Raw genomic sequence first — 23200 nt, 5'->3', positions numbered from 1 at the left:
TGAATCAGAGGCTATTTATTTTGAATCAGAGGGTTTGTAGTCTGAATCAGAGGGTTTGTAGTCTGAATCATAGGTTTTGTAGTCTGAATCAGAGGCTTTTTAGTCTGAATCAGAGGCTTTGTAGTTTGAAACAGAGGGTTTGTAGTTTGAATCAGAGGGTTTGTAGTTTGAATCAGAGGAATTGTAGTCTGAATCAGAGGCTTTTTAGTCTGAATCAGAGGCTTTTTAGTCTGAATCAGAGGGTTTGTAGTCTGAATCAGAAGGTGTGTAGTTTGAATCAGAGGCTTTTTAGTCTGAATCAGAGGGTTTGTAGTTTGAAACAGAGGGTTTGTATTCTGAATCAGAGGGTTTGTAGTCTGAATCAGAGGGTTTGTAGTTTGAATCAGAGGGTTTGTAGTCTGAATCAGAGGGTTTTCTAGTTTGAGTCAGGGGGTTTGTAGTTTGATTCAGAGGGTTTGAAGTCTGAATCAGAGGATTTATTTTGAATCAGAGGGTTTCCTAGTTTGAATCAGAGGATTTGTAGTCTGAATCAGAGGGTTTGTAGTTTGAATCAGAGGGTTTGTAGTCTGATTCAGAGGGTTTGTAGGTTGAGTCAAAGGGTTTGTAGTTTGATTAAGAGGGTTTATAGTTAGAGTCAAAGGATTTTTAGTTGTAATCATATCTAGGACACAGATAAAGATATGAAGAGTCCAACACTTATCAACGTTACCTTGAATTTCAAGGGTGGAACTGCAACACAAGACGATGTCTGCAGACCCTGGAACTGATCCTCCAAATCTCTCAACCTGGGATATATGAATATTATACATAGATTAAAATTACTCCAATGTAAGGCAGTTACAGCTTACCACTGATAGGGACATATTTTCCTAAAACCTCATGCAAGGACAAACACAAGGGTAAACTCAATCAGTGTCATTATCCAAAAGTTCAACTCCCTGTAACCAACTGCTTTTGCAATTTTGGTGACCATAGGTAGTGCAATTCTGACAGAACAGATGTAGAGTCAAACTCCTCACCTGTTCCAGGACAACAACCTGGGTAGTACCTGAGGCGTGTGAGTCTCAGCTGCTCCTGAAGGTGGCGCTCCTCATCACTCGGCCAGCGGACCTTTGTCTCTTCCGGGTCTGGCGCCTCTTGATGATGAAAGCGGACGGGGTCCCAGCCTGTCATGATGTCGAAGGTGATGACGCAACCCAGCGAGTGCGACACTATGGACACCTTCCCGTTTTTCTCAAAGTCTGGATTCCGTGAGCAGAAGAGTGAGTACAGACGATTCAGCTCCAGAGTCAAACCCCTGGTAATCTACATACACACAGACACACAACAAGTACACAAGTAACACACATATACACATTTGTGAGGTACTTGCCTCTTTAACTTTAATTGTGTCAATAAGATTCAGGTAGATTTGGTTATGTTTGATGCTTCAGAGTCTTGTTTAATCATCTATTATTTTACAGTCAGGCAGTAGACCATAATTCAGTCCTATACAGCCATGTTGGATTAAAACAGCTTAGCCAGGATTTAGTTATGCCTGAGGGGAGTTGATTTGGAGTCATGGGACTAACGCTCCCAAACTGCCAGCAGGATGTCAAAGTGCAGCAACACAGCTATGAGGAGACAGAAGGAGGCTGAACTTCAGGCTGAATGTGTTTCTTGAAGGGAAGTGGAAAGCAATCGTGCAGTATAGTCTTAGTGTCACCTCATCTCTATACAGAGGGCTGGTGTAGTACATGATGTCCATGGCGCTGCTGTTCAACATGTCTCTGAGACCTCGCACTTTGTCTGGGGTGATGGAATCCACAGTGTCTGGAGGGAGAATATACAAATACATCACATATATTTTCAGGTATTCAAGTTGGAACCATTACCAAATTTCTAAGCCCCGTGCGTTTGGAGTCTGTATGAGTTTCTAACTTTCTGCACATGTCAGTGGACCTCCTGACTGAACTGCAGTGAGCATTTTACAGTCTATAAAAGTGTCACTTATCTGCCAGGGCCTGATATGCAGACCAAATGTCACATCATTTGTTACGCAGTACGTCAACAAAGCATGACGAAGAGAGTACTTCTATTCAATTCAATTGTATTTATATTACAGCAAATCATGACAACAGTTATCTCAGAGTGCTTTTCATAAAAGAGCAGGTCTAGACCGTACTCTGTGATGATATTTACAGAAACCCAACAATTCCCACTGAGAGAAAAGGAACCTTGAGCAGAACCATGGCTCAGGTTAGTTAGCCATCTGCCTCAACCGGTTGGGGGCGAGAGAACTCAAAAGTTGTCAAATAGTGGTCAGATATTTCACAGATTTCAATACCATACATGGTCGAGGGTGTGGTTAAAACAGTGAGTCAGTTTGTGAACACTCTGAGAAAAGCCAATTGAATCTAATTGAAAGATTAACACAGTACTGAAGCAGTCATTCTCAACGTCCACATGAATATTAAAATCCCCTACAATAATAACTTTGTCCGTTTTAAGGACTAAAGTTGACAAAAACTCTGCAAATTCAGATAATAATTCAGAGTACTGACCAGGTGCTCGGTACACTATAACAAAAAGAATTGGTTGCAGTGAGTTCCAACTTGGGTGCGAAAGGCCAGGAACAAGGCTTTCAACTGAGTTATAGTTTAGTTTAGGTTTAGAGCTGATTAGTAGGCTACAGTCGAAGATAGCTGCAACTCCACCTCCTCGGCCTGTGCCTCAAGGAATGTGAGTATTAATATGACTGGGAGGGATGGATTCATTTAGGCAAACATATTCTCCATCACTCAGCCAGGTTTCAGTAAGACAAAATAAATAAATATCATAATCTGATATTAGTTCATTTACTAGTACACCTTTAGAAGAGAGAGAGCTTATGTCCACATTTAATTCTCCTATTCTTTTGCGCGATTGCACTTGTGATTTTAATTTTTATGAGGTTTTTATGCACAGCTCCTCTTCTGTTTACCTTTGATTTAAATAATTTCAATGGTCGGGGGGCAGACACCCTCACTATAGGATTTTGACTAACTGCTGAAATGGAGGAGCAGAGAAGTGTGTTAGACTGCGACTCTGCCTCCTGGTCTCCTTCAGTTTCCATTCCTGGACCATGGCGGAACGCAGCAAATGCTTGAAAAAGAAAAGGTTTGGCTTAGCTTCACTAAGAAAGACAATGACACAGCAAAACGCAACACCTGCAATAAGGACATTTGGTGCAAGGGAGAAAGCGGCTCCAACATGACGAAGCATTTACTTCAACACGACGTGAATCTGAAGGAATGCTGACAATGCCAACATCTCACGCTTAGGTATAAAACACAGGTGAGCTGTCCTTTCACTTTAGTCATGAAGAGGAAGAGGAGCAAGGAGGAGCGCTGATAAGATTTTGTTGAAGAGGTTACATCCATTACGGTTGATTTCAAAATATGTTATTGATATCTGCTTATTCACAGCAATATCCATGGACTTCAGCCTTTTTGGTATTTTCCTGAGTCGTAGCTCAACAGCTGACAGATCACAGATAATTCCTTATTAGAGAGTCATTTATTTTATAAATTAAGGGGAAAAAAAACTTCCTGTTAAAGTTGACAGTTGGCAGATTATAGCTTAGAATATAGGAATCGGAACTGAGATTTGATAAGGACAATCTGAATCTGAATCACTGTACTCATATTATATAACTATTATCATACTATTGTTCTACTAATAGACTCTAGCTAGTTACTTATCTATTTAGTTACAGGGGTATATGTTACATAGGTGATGGACACCATAATATTAATAGCAGCAGAAATAGAAAATCTAGGGGGAAGGAGAAAAGTTAACAGAAAAACAGAAACAAAAATAAAACAATAATAATTAGGTTATGAGTTATTTTTATTATTATTTTTTATTTTTTATTTAACCAGATGGTCTCATTGAGATTTAAAACCTCTTTTTCAAGAGTGACCCGGCCAAAATAGCAAGATATTGACCATGCACAGTTACTAATACGAACACCAAGAACACGCACAACAACAAAGAATAATTAACAAGACCCTTACGATACATAAACAAACGACATTAGACTACTTAAAAGTACAGTTTTAGGATTTAGTTATTTTAAAAGCAGTGACAACACTTTATAACATCTACTTCCAAGTCTTTCATGTGGTGTTTAAATTTACCAAATGAGAGAAGATTTTGCAACTTCAAATCAGTCTGCAATGTGTTCCGGCTGGATGGGGCAGCATAACTAAAAGTCTTCTTACCAAGTTTCTCACCAACATTTTGACTGTTGTTTAAGCGTTTTAAGTTTAAACTGACAAAACTATCCAGATCTGGCACATCACGTCACTACCTCATTTTGTGAAAAGGTGTATGGAAACACCCAGTAGCTCAGTCAATAAGTCGCCTACTCTGGAGATCTGAAGTTCCAGGGTTCAAATCCCCAGATGACAATCACACTGAGTATAAGGTCTCCATTTAATTTGGATCCCGTGATACTTTCTTATTTTTCTCTGCTAAAAAGTGTTAGATCAGCTTAAACTTTAAAACTTTGAAACACAAAATGTTGCAGGTGGGTTGAACATTTCACCCAGTAGTCATATAATACATATAATACATAATACAGCTACATATAATGACACTGTCTGATCTCAAGGTGATGCTGTAAAGTTTGCGTTTCTGCAATTATCACAAAGTCCAAATTCTTTCATTACTTCAATCTCTCAAGTCGTCTGCATCTGTTCTTCTCCTCTGAAAATTTCAAATGTTGTGTTTTTCACGACTTGCTTGGATCCTAATTATTGTCGCTTATGGCTATATTTTATTTATTTATTTTTCTTTCACCTCAGTGGTTTTTAATTTATTTTTCTCTGTTCATATTTTTCTGCCTCATCTTCTCAACCCCCCCCAGTCAACACTCCCTTCTCTCCCTCTCCTTCCTCTTCAGAAGGGAAGGGAAGGAAGAAAGGAGGAAAGAAAAGGAAGGAAAAGAAAAAAATAATTTGTAAAACTTGTGAATTTGCAGTTAATGGCGTGGCGGTGGTGTGGTGGCAAAGTTAAACTCTTTACCATGACACAGGAAGTTGTTGTGACTTCACTGTACATGCTCAGATCTGACCCAAATTTTACATATGTGATAAGAGTCCCACCCTGAACACATCCAATGTTCTGTGGCACATGTATCATTTTCAGATGTACCCATTTCTGCACCAAATACACTGATTAGACACTGATGGATAACAGCGATGATATTTAAATTTTTTGATCAAAATTATTGCTAGGGACAATTCAGAAGTCACTGACGAGTCTTGAATCTGAAATCAATAAGGGGTTTTATCTCTTCTCTTGTGCTCGCTCTAAAAGCTGAGTAATGTGTGGAGCAATGTTGCTGCTTGGGCAGAGGACTCAACCATATCATATTATTTTCAAGGGCTTTAATGCATGATCATTCATATTTTTTTGATACAAAAATCTTTTTGAGATTCAGGGCTTTTTCAAAAAGTCCCATGAATAGTGTAACCAGGCATTTTACCTGCCTGTAATTTGAACACATTTAAGGCAGAGCAGCCAACCAGAATGCCACTTCAGATTTTGTTTTGGATGGCCGTGAGCTGAGGTGTAGCATACCTCCATCCAGAGCCAGTTTTGACCTCCACTCCACAGGAAGGAACTCAACATGCTCCGTGGTGCGATCAGAGAAATGCTTCTCCTCCATCTTTCTGGCAGCGTCTCTCATCCTGCACACCACCAGAGACAAAACAAGTACTTCAGTAATGGCTTTGATTCCTTTTTCAGTTCTCTGTGCTCCCACCGGAAACCTCTCAATATCTCACATGCTGGTATTCCTGATGATGCGTCCCTGGTCCATCTTTTGGCCGATGCCATGCACCACGAAGACGATGTGTGTGGTTTCAGGTGGGGTGTCCTCAGGTGCTGCTTCCTCCACGTATCCCCGATGGAGACGCGTCCCGCTGCTGGAGGCTGAGGATATTAGAGGGAACATGAGTTCAGTCTGTTTTCTGACACTACCAGCTAATGACTACTAAAGTGGTCAATACCATTTTATATAACTTTTCTGAAATCCCCCAAAGCATCCCCATCATCAACATTTTTTTATTTGTCCCATTTTTCCACAATACAGCATCATACAGCAGTTAACTGTAATGTCAAAAGTCACCAGGTAAACAGCACAGTTACCCCGTTAACAAAGTTATGTGCGCTTGCATCGATTGGCCAATACAGTGCTGTATCAACATTATGGCCTCATTGCAAGCCTAAACGCAATTTCATGTGAGTGCAACAGCATCTGTATTTAATACGTTTGAAAGGAAGGTGCAAACTGCCAAGTGTTGCGCAGAGATGGCAGCTGTTATCCTTGCCAGAAGGAGACACGGCTATAATGAAAGAAAATGTAGAGAAATTAACAATATTAGATAATATTATTCTATTTCCAATGTATTGAAATACAATTATTTTATTTTATTTATTCGATGGACTATATGAATTGAATTGTTTTCTTTTGTATTTTCCTTTAGCGTTGGCAATACTGTTGTATTAACATTCATGCCAATACAGCAAATTTCGTTTCGACCTGACTTGTTGCGTGGCGCTGTGGAGAGTCCCCAGCTGCAGTAGTGCATGGATCACGTGTAAAATCCACCAGCCAGAGGGAGCGATCACAGCGCACCAGTCGTAATAGCGACACAAGCCATTTTAGGTATGGGAGAGGGAATGGGGCGTTGGGGGGTACCGGGACAGGAGATCGCAGAGCGACCGGGCACGGTGTGGACAGTCGGTGATTGTTCCCTCTGGCTGGATGAAGCACGATCTTTTGCCATTTCCTCGCGTCTAGGTTAATCCAGCATACTGTATCTGTTTTTGTTCCCAAAGCAGTTTTTTAGGTGTGCTGTCCCAAGTACTTGGTACATACGATTTCCACGTACTCAGGATGCACTGAATGAAATAAACCAAGGTTTTTACACAGTGGCTGCTCTCCATGGCGAAAACCATTAAAAGACACAAAACCCTCCTTTAAATACTGCCACCTATATTGTGTTTGCTCCTGTTGTCATTTATGCAATAATTCTTAGTAAATCACCCATAACAGGTACTACATTTGCACATGCAATATTTTAGAATGCACACACAATTTAGTACTGTTTATTTGGGATGTTAGTAAATCAGGCTCTATGAATTTCCGAAAGGACAAATAAATATCAATCATCTATAAACGTACACAGCTAATCCCGTTACCGAGGTGGGGGGAGGCGCTGCCAAGCAAAAGTACTTAAACGAAGCATCGATGAATCAATGAAATAATCTATAGAAGCTTCGACTACTAAAATCATTGTTAGCTGCAGCCCTACTGCTGAGTTTTCCAAATGTACCTTTTAAATGCTCTAAACACTACAAATGACTTTCTTTGTTATTTAGTTGAACTGAGCCTCCGATGTTATTTTCAGCTCAGAAAGGCATCTGTGGCCAAACAAGCAGCAGCAGTAAACCACTAACTAGTGGAATGGATGTGTGTAGGACACTGTCATGCAGTACACTGACTCATGCTGTAGTTACTGTTTAACAGTTGTAGACATCCCATAGACTGTATATAAGAAAGGGTTAGGGGGTTAGGGTTAGGGTAGGGACATCCTCGAACAGACTAGCATTTTACCTAGCAGTTACTGCTTTAGATGCTAAAAATATACAACAAACTACTAACGTTACCCAGAAGCCCGTTATTTCTTAACACAAATACTGCTCACGGACTGCAGCGACCTCTATTTTTTCAGTGTAAATACATCTAAATGACATCACAGACACATGTCAACACTGTTCACCTGGTCGCTGATTTGCTAAATAACACTTTCCATCAGATCTCTTGTGTTTGTCCTGTGCTATTGTTCCTTTATATATACCTTTAGAGAAGCCCAGTTTCTGAGTAACGGTGCGTGCAATCTTGGAGGTGGTGGCGTCACTGTACAGGTACACCTCATCCACACTGTGCCAGTCCACATGACTTCTGCTCAGCTTCAGGCTGTGGATGGCTTGGAGACAGCCACAAAGTGATTAACAGCAAGTGACACACTTAATGCAGCATAATTAATTTACCATTCCCCAGGGTGTGTGTGTGTGTGTGTGTGCACTTCAAGACCATTTACAAAAGTCATGATACAGACTGTACACACACACACACATCTTAATCCTCTTTGTCTGTCACACATACACAGAAACACATGTCTACATATACCATCCTTGCTGTCCACTGTGGTGGTCACCATCTCCATCTCGTAGGTGTCCCTCATCTGTTGCCCTCGGAAACGGGCGAGGTGCTCCATCTCAATGAGGTCACTCTCATCCTCCTCCAGGGGAAGCCACGTTCCATCAACGAACCACTGACCCCTCATCACAGGAATGCGGTCTTGCTCTGAGGGACAGAACATAAGTGGTAATACAACACTGATATCAAAGACAGAAAGAAGAAGATCACTGGCAGGATATTTTTAACCTGTTTCACCGTCCTTTAATGTCTTCAAAAGCTGTATTAGTAGTTAAATTTATGCAGTAGCAGAAATAATACTGATGCTGCTGAAAGTATCCGACAAGCTATATGCTGTATCACAGCTGCAGATTGGTCAGCTGTTCAGTGTGCGTGTGTGTTAGAAACACAGTTTTTCCATATTTCAAATAAATATGAATAAAAACATCCACCAGTATGTTTAGGCTGCTGCTCACCAGGATTTATATACATGTGACTCATTCATATACCTTTTACAAGACACAATTCATCCATCAATCAATTAGTCAATTGACAACAGTTTGAATAAATAATCGATTCATTATTGAAGTCATTTATAAAGAAAAGCTTCTCCAATGTGAGGACTTTATCTCATTGTAAGTGACATCTGAAGACAGCAGTGGTGTTGAGAATAGCTACTGCTAACTGAGTGCTGGTGTTGGTGTCACAGGTGGTGCAGGCTGGTAGTGCTGATGGTACTGATAACAGTGATGCCATGGTAGATTAAGACCTGTATCAGGATGGACATAAATCATTGACATGCTCACGGTTCCAGTAAACAGGGTAGCACTCCTTCTCCCTTATATCCACTTCGTACAGCCCCCCTCTGACACACACTGCCTCCACGCTGTTGCTCATGTCGTCCGGGTCCTTCATCTCCTCTGACACCGAGCGCCGTTGCCCCCCGCCCCGCTGCACCGCCGACTCCGCCCGGACACTTCCACTGTCCAGCGCCCCACTGTCGCCGGACCTGGATGCCTCCTTCCCCTCGGCCTCGCCGGGTTCGACAGGGCGTTTGACCTTGTCGGGGTTTTGCTCACAGAATCTCCGATAGACGATCTCGATTTTTAAAGAGTCGTGTCCGACGAATGGCTTCCACGTCCGCTTGTCCTCTTTGTAAAACCACCGGACCTCCTCCGGCCCCAGCTCCGCGACGACCTCTCCGCGGTGCCTAGAGCTGTTGGACCGTATGCGCTTCTTGGCAGTCACATTCCCGTCACTTTCGGTGTAGTTCGGGTCGATGGAAAGATACGATGAGCCCGTATATTCCTCTCCAGCCAGGCCCAGCATCATGCCATCCTGAGATAACCGACGCGAGTCCCGCCTTAACAGAGGCAGGTGTCTGTCCAAACCGGGCTGCGCCGGGTTCCCGTCCCCGGCAGCGGCCACGTCTCCCACCGGAGTGTCGTCGTAGCCGGACACAAACACATCGTTTGCCATGTCCCATTCACTACTGCTGACAGAGTTATTCTCCGAGCTCTGCTGGCGGATCGTCGGTGTGTCCTTCATACTGCTCATGGTTCACGTTATTCATTTAACTATATATATATATATATATATATATATATATATATATATATATATACACACACCCACATATGTACACTCAATACATGTAAAGGGTGTAATAAAATCCACGATGATACCGCTAGACAATTAACGTTATCCCAGATTAACGGCGTCTTTCTCCCCAGCTGGTCACATCTGTGTGCCGAATTGTTCAGAGCCGTTACATTATAGCTCCAGATTTAAAAACATTGACTGCGACCTCCGGATATCCTGCCGGTACACTCCCTCGGTCATGTTCCCGTTTTTTCGTGAAAAAGTAAAAAATCAATGAACGGTTTTAGCTAAAATGGTCATCTCAGCCGCTCCATAGTGGCAATGGGACGACGACAACATTTAACTTCCTGTTCAAACATTCAAAATAAATTGGAGGATTTTAAAACTGCAATATATTAGCAGAAAGTAAAGTATGTAAGAGAGATATATATTGAAGGATAAAAACAACTGTTCAAGTAGTTTGTATTGTTGTTTACTGTGTATTTTTAATAAATAGCTTGCAGCCATTTTTACTATTTAATTATACACTTTTAATTTGAAGGCAGGTTCACCATATAAATAACATGCATGTGTTCTAGCTTTCTTGGGCTTGATGGATGTAAGGTATTGGCCTAAATACAAGGAAAAGTAACATATTTAAAATAAACATGTTCATTTAAAGTGGTTATCGATATGAGGTTACAATAAAAATGTTAAAAACTTAAATTACGCCAGCATTTGCTGTTACCTTTGTATACCTTTCAGGCCACCGTAGTTGTTCCTGAGGAGTTATGGCCGTCATGGAAAGTGTTTACCAGAGGATCTTTTCATAACTTGGCTTAACCTATGACATAAATGATAGCAAATGGCAGCGGTTTTCCTGGTGACCCTGTATGAGTACTCCCCACTGTTTTATATCAGCGTGGTGTCTTTGTGTTTTGTTGTTACCGCCGCCATTGTGCTCGGCTGGTGAGTTAGTAGCAGCTGCTACATTACTATTTCCTCATATTACCGACATGTAACCCTGAACCCTCTTCTTTAATAACTCGCACGTTTACTGCAGCATAATACGTAATATAGCACCGAATCCTCTGACGCAAATTCATAACATCGCTGATGTCGAAACATATTTGGGCCAATGTAAGAAAGTAAGCTGTTGTTAGACACGCACACACCGTATCAAACCGTAGAAAAGCAACGTCGCTGAAGTTAGCTTCCGATTCGGCACTTAAGTATAAATTAATTTAGGATGCTGAGCGACCGTTTCTATGTTTTTTGCACCTCTTACTGTTGTGAAAGCTGTTACGCGTTTTAGGCAAAGCCTTAATGCTGTCTGAAATTTGTGAAAATGAAAAAAGGGCGATTTCACTCCTTTTTTCACATGTAGACCACATTAGACCAGGTCCAGATCCAAAACCACTATGAGTAGAGCTCTCAAATTTGGACTAGATTGTCCCACAGAGGCTAAAGTTTCAATCAAATATAGTTTCAGATTTGTGAAACCTTTATTTCAATTTGTGAAAATGCTTTAAAGGGCGATTTATCTGCTTTTTTGTAGACCACATTAGATCCACTATAAATAAAATCTATAAAAAAACACTATACCTAGAGGTCTCAAATCTGGACAAGATTGTCCCACAGAGGCTAAAATTTCTTTAAAACATGAAAATAAAAAAAGGGTGATAATTCAATTTTTTTTTCACACCAAGGGACCTGGTCTTGCAGCCTTTCTACAGCTCTTCCTCTGATTGGTTAGTACTCCTTTCCTTTGCCAATCAGTCAGAGTAGGGGGCAGGATATGAGGCATATTTTGAGTCTCTGAGTCTGTCAAAGTCCAAAGCCTTCATTATGCAAATAAATAAGAACATATTATACATATAGTATAGTATAACACTTACATGTATAAATGCATTGATTACTGTAATGGAATGTAACTGAGTACATTTTGTACTTTTGTTGTGGAGTATATTCACAGTGTGGTAGTACTTTTACTTAAGTAAAGGATCTGGATAATTATTTCACCTCTGATTATGTTTATAATGTGTTTATATATTGTATATATTATGTATTTAGTATATACTAACTATAGACATCAACTACAGGCATCAACAGAGAGATTGCAGAACCTCCACTGTCCGATACATCCAAATAAAACCCAATATTAAGACATTAAGGCATCGATTCTGCTCATTTTTTAGGTCTAGGTACACAGTTTGTCTTGATCTGGTTTCACTCTGTAACAAACTACAAAAAATACGTAGTACTACAAATACAGCTAATTTATGATGTTTATTTACTGTAACTTTAAGGTTAGCATAAGCCACAACCTTATGCCAATAATGCCTCAACCATGGAGTGTTTTTGCGGTTGTGTCCATTCTGCTGACATTGCCTGAATGCATCACAAATAGCAGGACATGTGATTGGATGTTCAGCGCGGGCAACCAGGTCTACTTCATGGGACATTACAAAGTTTTTGCAGTAGCCCTTTATAGTATTTTCACAAAAGGAATAAAAGTTTAATAATCTGAAACTGTGTTATAGAGAAACGTTAGTCTCTCTGGGACAATCTATTCCAGATTTGAGAACTCTAGGCATAGTGGTTTTGGATCTGGACCTGGTCTAATGTCTACATGCTAAAAAAAAAAGGAAAATAGCACTTTATTGCATTTTCACAAATTGAAAAAAGGTTTCACATATCTGAAACTATGTTTAAAAGAAACTTTTTTTGAAGTTTTTTCAAATCTAAAAAAGTGTTTCAGACAGCGTTAAGGCTTTGTCTAAAATGCATAACAGCTTTCACAGCAGTAAGAGGTGCAAAAAACGGAGAATCGGTCGCTCGGCAACGTAAGTTAACTTATACTTAAGTCCCCTTACGTTTTCCCTTAACTGCCCAATCGGAAGCTGCGAATCGGAAGCTAACTTCAGCGTCATAAAAAAGCACAAGTCAAAAAAAGACCTGGGCTAGATTAACTGTACATTTGCAACAATGCCTTAATGTTATACGTTCTAGGTGGGGTTTGTCCTGAAGGTGGCGCTAGAAAAAGGTTTTGTTAGATTGTGAGAGATCGTGAAAAGGAGAAACCTCAGGGAGAGGTTAAAGTGGAAGGGTTCATGAATATATTCACACGTTGTCATGGCAGTCTGCACAATTAGTCTGAACACGGCTGGTGTAGTCAAGTGAATTTTACAACAATGTAACCAACAGCTGTCGAGACTTTCTCTGGACCAGAGTATTGGACAGAGTCAACAGAGAGGCAGAGTTTTGTAATCAGTGAAGTCAGTTGGTCTGATTTACGAAAGATGTTTCCTGTGTGTACACCTCTACGCTTTCTAAATCTTTAGAAGAATAAGTGGGATGAGCGCAGAACATAATTCTTTTGTGCACTCGGCCTCCCGTCCTGCAGGTTTGGCTTTGATGTCCCAGTGATCCTTCGCAGCTCTGATGAGACAGCGTCTATCCTACCAACCCCTGATAAGCAAATGGTTCAGGTGACCAATCCTTTTGCCCTGGAGATGGGCTCTGGGCTGGCATCTGTCACTGGTGAGAACAGTCGTAAAGCACAGGGTGGAGGGAGCCGGAGTCTCCGTCCGCTACTGCCAGTGAGGCATGCACTCGTGGGGAGAGAGTGGCGTAAAGCAATGTTTTACGTTTTGTAAGATAACTGAATACTGCTCTTATATATGCATGTGTAACAGTAGTTCAAAAGTCTGAATTTAGTTGCTTTATTTTTTATTTCAGCTCTGATGTTAAGAAACGTATGTTTTGTAAAAACTATACTCCTTGTTGCTGTTATGAATATGATATTAGTTTAAAAAGTCAGAAGAGACTGCTTTGTTTGGGGGAGGGTAGTGAAAGTAATTTAGTAACATAACATAATTAGTTACTTTTATCACCCAGTACTAAGTAAAGGAATATACCACACTATATATATATATATATCACTTATATATCACTTATATATCATTTCTTTTCTGTTCTGCAGTTGGAAGCATTGTTTCTCCAACTATAAATGTGCAGGGCTATAAACTCCTGCCTCCACATGTCCTGTATATATATATATATCCAGCCTGTATATATCCAGTATTAGCCACATAGGCCATGATAACATTAGAGAACACTCCCTTGCAGACGGGGTGTCATTGAGGCCTTGCTGTCTGGAGCCCTGCGTGCTGAGCTGTTTCTGGGGCTGTGAGGTCAGTGCCCTGCAGGGAGGGCTGCAGGCCCACCAGCATGGCCAGAGGCTCAACACCCCCCAACATTTCCAGGATGCCCTGCACCTTCGCTACCACCACTGCCAGAGCTTCCAATATCCTTTAGAGTGCTAATAAATACTTTCACTGCAATAATATTCAGGTTAACATCACCTTTTCTGACTTACCATCCCAACCTCACCCCTTGCTCTTCATAGATTTAATCTTGTCTTTTTGTAAAGTGTCTAAGCATTTAATAAAGGGGATCTTTATTGTTATTTAACAAAGCATGGCACCAGGAGAGTGCTTGATGCCAGAGCACACAAGATATTTCCTGTTAACATAAACTGATACTAGAGCCCAACCGATATGGGTTTTTGGAAGCCAATGCCAATATTAAAATGAAAAAGAGCTTATTTATGAGCTGATGTTTTGATTTTGAAAATTATTTGGATAGCAGATCCCTTTCCTGTATAAACTACATTTAGAACAGGCCGACATTGAAAGCTGTTCTATATGTGGGCTATAATACCTTTACTTAATGGATTATGTTAAGAAAATGGATTACAGTCTCAATAACTGAACAATCGCACATCAATAAATATTTGCTACAGGAAGGTGCAACTTTTTCAGCCATCTGTAAACAGAGAGCGTGAGAGAGAATAAGCATGTGTAGTTTACCTTACACGTAATCTGCCCTAATAACTACTTTCAATGTAGCATATCCACATGTGCTTTATCCCTGTACCAGCACTCTTTAATTCTAACCAAAGCTACGAGTAACCATTTCTCAGCCACCATCTCGCTCTGTGAGCGAGTCATATATGATACAGTGAACTGCTGTACTGTCAAGTACTACATGACTGTCTACAACGAGCACTTGCAACTTTGAGATTTCATTTAACTATACATACAAAAGAAATGGAATGCCATAATACATTACACATTTAACAAGTTTCTACTTGCTTTTAAAGAAATATCTAATAGTAATAATATCTGTTTTTTTTACATATCTAACTATATGATAATTAATGAGGAACTTTTTTTCTGTTTCATTTTTATTTCACTTTTTTTTATTTTCTCAGTCACTGTATACAGTACTCTCCATTCACAAGTTGAAAATAGTATAGATTACTATATAGCTTCCCACTAGTATGCTGCAGTATTAATTCCAGATGGAAAAAACAGTGGTATCGTTTTTGTGTATTGTTTTCATTCATTAAAGTTTCACATTTGAAAGAGGAGCTAGATAACATTGTCTGGCAGGAAGCTGTGTTAGATTCTTGTTCAGTTGTTCAACTGGACTTGGTTGAAGCTACTGGAAGACGTCTTCCAGTAGCTTCAACCAAGTCCAGTTGCCCTTCATTTTAACCTTCGTTGGATAACTATGACCTGGATGACTGAGAATCTTCATAGACAACTGTAACTACAACTACAAGCAACTCGCAAATATATTTAGAATATGTTAAACTCTATATTTTAACGGCTCATTAACGTTAGCACTCTTCCACTGATAAACACGGCATAAGCTTTGTAGCTAATTTAGCAACATGCCGCGTTATCTGCTGTAAGTGATGTTAGAGAATATTTAGAGGTGATGAACTTGGGAGAAATGATAGGACTCTTCACTCAAACTGTTTCAGAAAGAAATCTGCTGTCACTTCTGTCAGCAGCGTAGTCTCCAACACCCAACTACTGTAAAATTCAACATAACGTTACTGCTGTGAGCCGGGAGGAAGCCGGGGGAGGGCAATGAAAAATGGGAGTTAGCAAGGCATGAATCCAAAGAAGGTTAAAGTCAAGGGCAACTGGACTTGGTTGAAGATACTAGAAGACGTTTTGTTTTGTCCCTTATCTAAGAGACATCTTCAGTTCTAAAATGACTAGTAGGGAAACTCAGCTATTTAACATCTGTGGGGTCGTTTGCCAAGATCATTGATACCACTGGTTCGTCCGCTGCTCCTGGCTGTTGTAACGACAGTAGACATGAATGTTTTCAGGAGAGGAGAAGTGATGGGGGCTGTTTGTATTATAATTTAAGACATGTAATTAACACAACAAATGAGCAACTCAACTGTTTCTATATGCTCTGGTAGACTCTGGTCAGCTGATTGTTTCTTTTGTGGTTTTTGTGGTAAGGCAGTGTTGTTAACAGGGGGGCTGCAGAGTTCTGGTGGGCAAACTATTCATCACTCATGACATGAGGGAAGGATCTGTCTCTCAGTTTATTTTTTAATAGTCATATATCTTCTCTTATAAACGCCAATGCCATTATGCTAATGCAATTAGCTCATATCGGCTGACTGTACTCAGTCGGGCTCTACCTGATACCTAAAAAACACCTTTTCTAACCTTATACCTTAAAAGGTCAGTTCACCCACATTACAAACATGCATACTTTCTCACTCTTGGTGGTTTTTGTCCATGCAGATAATCCACATAACTGATTTTCTGCTCTCTGTCTTCACTGTAGGGATGTCATGTTTCTGATTGGTCATAATAAAAACAACAGCAAAATAACCCAAGAAAAACAAACTAATCAAAGTGAGTCAAATATCTGTTAGTTATGAGTGTTGAAATGCGTTGGAGAGGATGTTCCTTTTCAGGGCTCCAGACTCATTATTGAATCAGTCTCTACATACCCTATATTATGTTTTAAGCTGCTGTTTTGTTTCATTGAGGTGTCGTGTTTAAACTGTGCAGTGCTAGCTGCCTTAGCAAACTTATTTCCCCTTACATGTTGTGGACCTCAGCAGTAGATACATCTCATCTATCACTGTAAACTGTCTCAGCCAGGGGCGGACTGGTACAATAATTCAAGCAAGGAATTTGACTCCATCCAGGCCACCCTGTTCACGCAAACCAACAGACCGCTAATAACAAAATACATAAGTATCCAAAAAACTTCACACACTTTCAGTGAATCTGAACATGAGCTTCAACAATAAAAGTTGGTGGTCAAGTTGACAAGTAGTAGAGTAGTTGTAAAGAATTCTTGCACTGTCTCAAAAAATGTACGCAAAATGTGAACATTTGGTCGCAGTCAGGAGCCCTGTTTTTCAAATGTCAACAACACTAATCAATCAAAGCAGTCAATGCTGTCATTGCTATCATCAGTGTCTCACATGATCAGCTAGAGTGTGGAAAAGGGGATTTTGAAGACCAGAAAGTTTTTAGCTGCCAGTCACGCATATTCATCTCAATAAGCACAAAAAGGCATCAGAATGTAGCTACAGGTTCTTTCTCTTTCAGAATGCCAACATCTTCCTCAGTGGAGGTTTAGTTTTGTAAATTTAAACCTTAATTGATAGGTAACCATCAGTTGTGGTCTCATTGGTTCCTGTGCTAACTGCAGGCTGAGTTCTTCTCTGATGGCATTATAGAACAAACACTGCAGTGGACTGAAGATGCTTCTCTGTGAAGATCCACAGTTTCTAGTCACCGAGTTACTGCCGCCCCCAGCAGTGGACTGAAAAGTTGCTTCTCCTTCAAGATTTACATCTTGCAGTCCTGATTCTTAAAAAATAGTATGCTTATATCCTCCAGATATGTGGGCAGGTCCTTTTCCCCTCACATGGCTTAGTAAGTAGTAAGTAGAAACTCTGTTCATTCATCTCAATGAGGAAAGGGTTGATTCTATTCAGAATGTTGATACTTTGAATACTTCCCAAAATATTCAAGTTTTCCAGGAATGTTTTTTCATGCAAGTGAATGGAGCGAAGGTTCAAATCCTCCTCATAACTACTCCAATTTGAAATGTCACTAGTCGGGCATACTTTCAGCTACAGAATTCATATAAACTCTTCTAAATTAAACAAAGCTCTAAATTTGTATTCGGCTTTTTGATGTCTTTTTTAGTTGAGTAAGTTTCGCTGTTTTAGTTTTATGTTCTTTTCAGCTCTTTTCTAAATTAAAAATGAGTGTGTATTGTGTGTGTTAAAGTGTGTGACATCAATTGAGTGGAGAAGCCTTGGAAAGTCATCTTTAAAAAATTGTCTTTAAATCACTGGTTTTACCACAATTTTAACTATTCATGAATTATTTTACATCTGAAATGTAGGAAATCTTGTTGTGGTTCCTCACATGGGTTTATTGAATTCATCCAACATATATATTTACCTCAGCACGCTTCCAAAGGACGAGAGTCACAAGAAACTCTTCCATTCACATTGTAAAAAAAAAAATAATAATTGAAATTTCTGTAAAACAGAACGTACCAGTTTTTGAACTCACTGAGGTGCTCACTTTTTTATACTCCACACAAATAAAATTTCAAATTGTTCACAAATACTACTGTTGGTCAGGTCATTTTGCCGATACAACCTATAGGGTTTTTAGTAGGTTTATTTGACAAAGTTTCAGAGGGATTTTCTTATCTATCTTTATTGTAGAGTGGGTTACCTTGATGATGTTAGTTAGGTAATTAAATATCAAAGGACTTTGTCCTCTGTTCTGATTGGTGGACTGAAGTAAAGCTATTTAAAACGGTCTGTGTTCTCATCACTGACACACATACAGCATCTGTATGCAACATTCTACATATTAGGCTGATGTTCATGGTTCCTACAGTAGCTCCTGATGTTAGCCTCCAGCCTTGACCCCACCCTCCCAGTATCGGCATTGAAGACAGAGAGGAACGGCACACACAGATTCCTGCTGACCAGGGGATCACAGATTTTGGGCCATTGCCAAGGGAATGCTACCCTCTTGTGGCTGTGCTGACACTGGCAGAGGGAGAAGCCAGAGACATGTACAACATTGTGAGTTAATTTCACATCCACACAACAGTAAAGTGATTCTCAGTTTCAGCTCTGTATTTTCACCACACTGTGTAGGGGACAAACCTGACCCTACACAGGGTCCAGGACATTTAGCACAAAGACTAAGGGTAAGTGGAAATTGCAGATTTTTGTTTAGTCCATCACGTAGACAGTGGGCTCCACCATCCTGACCAGCCCACTCTCTAGAAAGAAAAGCCTTGGCATAGAAAGGAGACTTTTTAAACCAATTAAAAAATCCAAATTGAAAGAAACTTATTGTGCTGTTTCCTCTTTTAGGTGGCCAGTGTGAATATTATTCACGTTCCTGATGACAAATACAGCCTTTCTGCACGTGTTCTCTTTCAATACCTTCTCACGTCACAAGGGAACATGTTCGAATTAAAGGTATGTCACATGAGCCATGTTTTCATCAATGTTTTTTTTTTGTGCAATTTAAAGTATCGCATTAGAAAAGGTTGATGGAAACGAAAAATTTGAAAAAACTTCCTTAATTTTGCAAAAAAGTTTTTATGCTCGCCTGAGGTTGTCTTTGCCTTTCTCAAAAAAAGAGTTAATGCGACAAATGGGAGATGGAAACACTTTTGCCGAATAAGTTCTGACATAGCAAACATGTAACTTACGACTGATCAGCTGTTTTGTCGGATATTCACATAACACGTATAGACATTGCTGGTAGCAACTTGCCCGCAGGAAACAAATTCCTGAGGATTTTTCTCAGATGCATGGTCCTCAGGTCCATGCGACTGGTTTGGTTTCTGGTTTGCAACCCATACTTCTTTTAAAGGGGACCTATTATACTGCATTTCCAGCCCTATATTGTAGTTCTGTGACTCCTGTGTGGTGGCTTTGCCCAATTCAAGATTCAAGTATTTTCTATCTTATACTGGCTCTTCATGCAGGCCCTCATTTCAGCATCTGTCTGAAACAAGCTGTAGATGCTTCTGTTTCTTTGAGACCCCGCCCCCCCCAAAGCCCACTGTCTTCTGATTGGCCATTGTCTAATGTGTTTACCAGGTTGATGCAGAGATAGGGCTGCATGTTCCTTTGTGGGCCTGGCCAGCATTCGATGCCTGGAGAAAAAAACAGTTCAAAACAGAGCATTCAGAACAGGGGGGTATGAGGTTTTGGCTCACAGGAATTTCTTTTTAATACTTTTGCCTCATCATTTGAAACTTTGGTCATGTTTAATATGAACATCTGACATTGTAACATTATATAAAATGCTAGAAAATATGAAAAAGCATAGTAGGTCCCCTTTAATTACAGCCATGTGTAACATCAACTATTAATGTACCTCCGCTTACCATAGCCTGGTTTATTCACTCCAAACAAGCTGATGGAAACACACATATTTTCTTTTTTGCGACATTTCAAAAGTTTGCTTAAAATTTGGTTGACAATTAGATGGAAATATGGTGATAGTGGTTCAAGCAGATTGTTCCTGCCAGGTGCTTTGTATTTTGTCTAAAATCAATGGTTAGCTAGAAGAGAGTGTGGTATTTAGCAAGGTAACCACACTGTGACTTGCAAAACCCGTGTTAAGTGAACCTGCGTCGAGAGGCACAACTCACTAGTCATGGGGTTGAGGCTTTTTTGAGGTTCTCCACAACATAAAAGGACAGGTTGCCTATTTTGTAAGTTTGTCTTGATACAATAATCACATGCACACATATACATTGAACGTTTTATTGGGTGCTGTAATTATTCTTCCTGTTCATACTGGATGCAAAGAGACCTCTTAAATCTACACTGGACACAATTATAAACGTAATGCTTTTGTTTTTGCCCCCATTCATCATGAGCTGAAACTCAAAGATCAAAGACTTTCTCTATATACACAAAATACCTATTTCTCTCAAATATTGTTCACAAATCTGTATTAGTGAGCACTTCTCCTGTGCCAAGATAATCCATTCACCTCACAGGTTTGGCATATTAAGATACTCATCAGATCGCATGGGTATTGCACAGGTGTGCCTTAGGCTGGCCAGAATAAAAGGTCATTCCAAAATGTGCAGTTCCATCACACAGCACAATGCCACAGTCGCAAGTTTTGAGGGAGCGTGCAATTGGCATTCTGACTGCAGGAATGTCCACCAGGGCTGTTGGCTGTGATTTGAATATTCATTTCTCTACCATAAGCTGTCTCCAAAGGTGTTCCAGGGAATTTGCAAGTACATCTAACCGGCCTCAAAACCGCAGAACACGTGTAACCACACCAGCCCAGGACCTCCACATCCAGCATCTTCACCTCCAAGATCGTCTGAGACCAGCCACCCGGACAGCTGCTTCAACAATCAGTTTGCATAACCAAAGAATTTCTGAACAGTCAGGAACCTTCTCAGGGAATCGACCTGACTGCAACTTTGCACAGCCATTGAAGAGGAATGGACCAGCATTCCACAGGCCACAATCAACAACCTGAAACTCTATGCGAAGGCACTGCGTGAGGCAAATGGTGGCCACACCAGATACTGACTGATTTCCGGTCCCACCAAGACAGTGAAACTGCACATCTTCAAGTGGCCTTTTATTGTGGCCAGCCTAAGGCATACCTGTGCAATACCCATGCTGTCTGATCAGCATATTGAAATGCCACACCTGTGAGGTGGATGGATTATCTCAGCAGACAGATTTGTGAGCAATATTTGAGAGAAACAGGCCCTCTGTGTACAGAGAAAGTCTTACACCTTTGAGTTCAGGTCATGATCTTCCAATTGGGGAGGGAAGGGGAGTGTGCAAGATGTGTCCTATCTGCTGCAGTAAGTTTTGCCCAACTACTGCATCTACTGTCCTCAGTATTGCCCATTTCTTTGTGCTTCTTCTAAAGAGCTTGGGCAGCACATCTGGAAACCCCTGTCTGCTTTAAAGAGACCTTGCTGATGCAGTACAACTACCTTGTGTTGGCGTGGTCAGTCTCGCCACAGTGCATGAGTTTTGCCAGTAAACGGCTTTCAGCAGCCTCACACAGCTGGATTCCTCCTACAGTTGTTTTTCTGTTTCACTTGATTGTTTCAGCCTATGTACTGAATTTATGATCATTATCACCTGTTCAGTATAATTGTTTAATCAAACACCCAATGATATGACTTTGTGCAAGTGTACCTAGAACTGATGCTGTTTGAAGGCAAAAGGTGGTCACAACAAATATTGATTTGATCTAGATTTTTCTTCTGTTAACTCACTTTGGACTTTGTTCATTGATAAATATAATCTATTAACCACTGGGGTGGTGATGGCACATAGATAAGACGCTTTCCTTTGGTGTGGGAGACCTGGGTTCAATTCCCACTGTGAGACATCCACCATTGTGTCCCTGAGCAAGACACTTAACCCCTAGTTGCTCCAGAGGCGTGTGACCTCTGACATGTATAGCAGCTGTAAGTCGCTTTGGATAAAAGCGTCAGCTAAATGAATAAATGTAAACATGTCTATTTGAAAGCATTCTTACTTTGCAGCATATTTTACACAGTACTGTATGTGAGAACATGCCTTCTGTCTCCTGCAGCCTCTCTTCATGTCAGCTGACGGTGGGGGGGTATCTGGGCCTCCTGACTCAGAACAGAGTCCCCAACCCAGTGAACCCAACGACAAGGCCAGCAGAGTACAGCAGAGTCCGGTGCTGGAGGATGAGGACTGGTCAGAAGGGAGGGGCAGAGACTGTGTGGTCTGTCAGAATGCGGCAGTGAACAGGGTCCTGCTTCCTTGCAGACATGCCTGTGTGTGTGACAGCTGTGTGTCACACTTCCAGCACTGCCCCATCTGCAGGGCCTTCGTCCTGGAGTCCTTCACCCTGACACCGGGACAAGCTGCAGAACAATGACTCCATATTGAACCAGTGAATGCTATTTATAATATAATACACAGGACCACATTCACTGTTGCAAAATAATCCCTCACTGGACACCAAATCAGAATCAAATATTCTTGAAATTATTTTCCATCAAGCCTCCATGGACAAACATTTAGCTGGACTGTAGCAATGTATTATCTTTGTTAGTTACACTGCAGCAGCCACACAACTACAAACTAAGAACCAATCCATTACACTACATCCAGCGTTTCCCACTGATCCATACATTTCAGATCTCCAAATAAAAGAGAAAGTGTTTCTTTCAGGCTGCAGTTCATTATGTTTTTCTATGTTAGTGAAGAAAGACTATCTTTGTGACAAATAAATCTACCTTGTTGTGAGATAACGAAATAATTCCCATTGGGTACTACTACTTTGTCATGTGTGTAATCCAGGGTATATACAGGAATCCAGAAGTGAAATTCAATACCTTTTAAGACCTTCTTCAACATAATTTAAGACTGCTGCGCCACTGAGCTGTAACTGGTTAAGTCAGCCTCACACCTTTAAAAGGGGAATTGTGGAGTTTTTGAAAGGAATTTAAACATATCTATAACAT

General features: G+C 40.5%; 2 protein-coding genes across 3 annotated transcripts in view; one reads left to right on the top strand and one right to left on the bottom strand.

The window, feature by feature from the left end:
- The window catches only part of ddhd1b (DDHD domain containing 1b), a 50600-nt gene extending 40435 nt beyond the window's left edge, over positions 1 to 10165 (bottom strand). The window contains exons 1-8 of the mRNA XM_038727273.1: positions 9040 to 10165; positions 8225 to 8401; positions 7893 to 8021; positions 5814 to 5961; positions 5608 to 5717; positions 1706 to 1812; positions 1049 to 1305; positions 710 to 785 (exon numbers count right to left, since the gene is read on the bottom strand). Coding sequence (XP_038583201.1) covers positions 710 to 785; positions 1049 to 1305; positions 1706 to 1812; positions 5608 to 5717; positions 5814 to 5961; positions 7893 to 8021; positions 8225 to 8401; positions 9040 to 9790 — 1755 coding nt within the window. The 5' untranslated portion in view covers positions 9791 to 10165. The remainder of the gene's footprint in view (positions 1 to 709; positions 786 to 1048; positions 1306 to 1705; positions 1813 to 5607; positions 5718 to 5813; positions 5962 to 7892; positions 8022 to 8224; positions 8402 to 9039) is intronic.
- Positions 10166 to 10583: 418 nt separating this feature from the next.
- On the top strand, positions 10584 to 22995 carry cgrrf1 (cell growth regulator with ring finger domain 1). 2 transcript variants are annotated; one of them, XM_038727275.1, is made up of 6 exons: positions 10584 to 10783; positions 13221 to 13357; positions 13946 to 14123; positions 18620 to 18767; positions 19065 to 19172; positions 22297 to 22995. In XM_038727275.1, the coding sequence occupies exons 1-6, from the start codon at positions 10680 to 10682 to the stop codon at positions 22609 to 22611; spliced, it is 990 nt and encodes a 329-aa protein (XP_038583203.1). In that variant the 5' UTR covers positions 10584 to 10679; the 3' UTR covers positions 22612 to 22995. The 2 variants fall into 2 exon arrangements, with proteins under 2 accessions (XP_038583203.1, XP_038583204.1); XM_038727276.1 differs by lacking the exon at positions 10584 to 10783 and having other exon boundaries at positions 13351 to 13469.
- The last annotated feature ends 205 nt before the right edge of the window (positions 22996 to 23200 follow it).

The sequence above is a fragment of the Micropterus salmoides genome, unplaced genomic scaffold (genome assembly GCF_014851395.1).
Source record: "Micropterus salmoides isolate LMB-PRFRI ecotype aquatic unplaced genomic scaffold, ASM1485139v1 Ms_hic_scaffold_18, whole genome shotgun sequence".
Lineage (NCBI taxonomy): Eukaryota > Metazoa > Chordata > Actinopteri > Centrarchiformes > Centrarchidae > Micropterus > Micropterus salmoides.
Note: the sequence above shows the minus strand (reverse complement) of the source record. Positions and strands in the feature narration are given on the sequence as shown.

Coding starts and splice junctions, on each gene's coding strand:
- cgrrf1 (XM_038727275.1), top strand. CDS start 10,680: ATGGCAGCGGTTTTCCTGGTGACCCTGTATGAGTACTCCCCACTGTTT. Junction 10,784..13,220: donor GCCGCCATTGTGCTCGGCTG/GTGAGTTAGTAG, acceptor CCCGTCCTGCAG/GTTTGGCTTTGATGTCCCAG. Junction 13,358..13,945: donor TGGGCTGGCATCTGTCACTG/GTGAGAACAGTC, acceptor ACTCCCTTGCAG/ACGGGGTGTCATTGAGGCCT.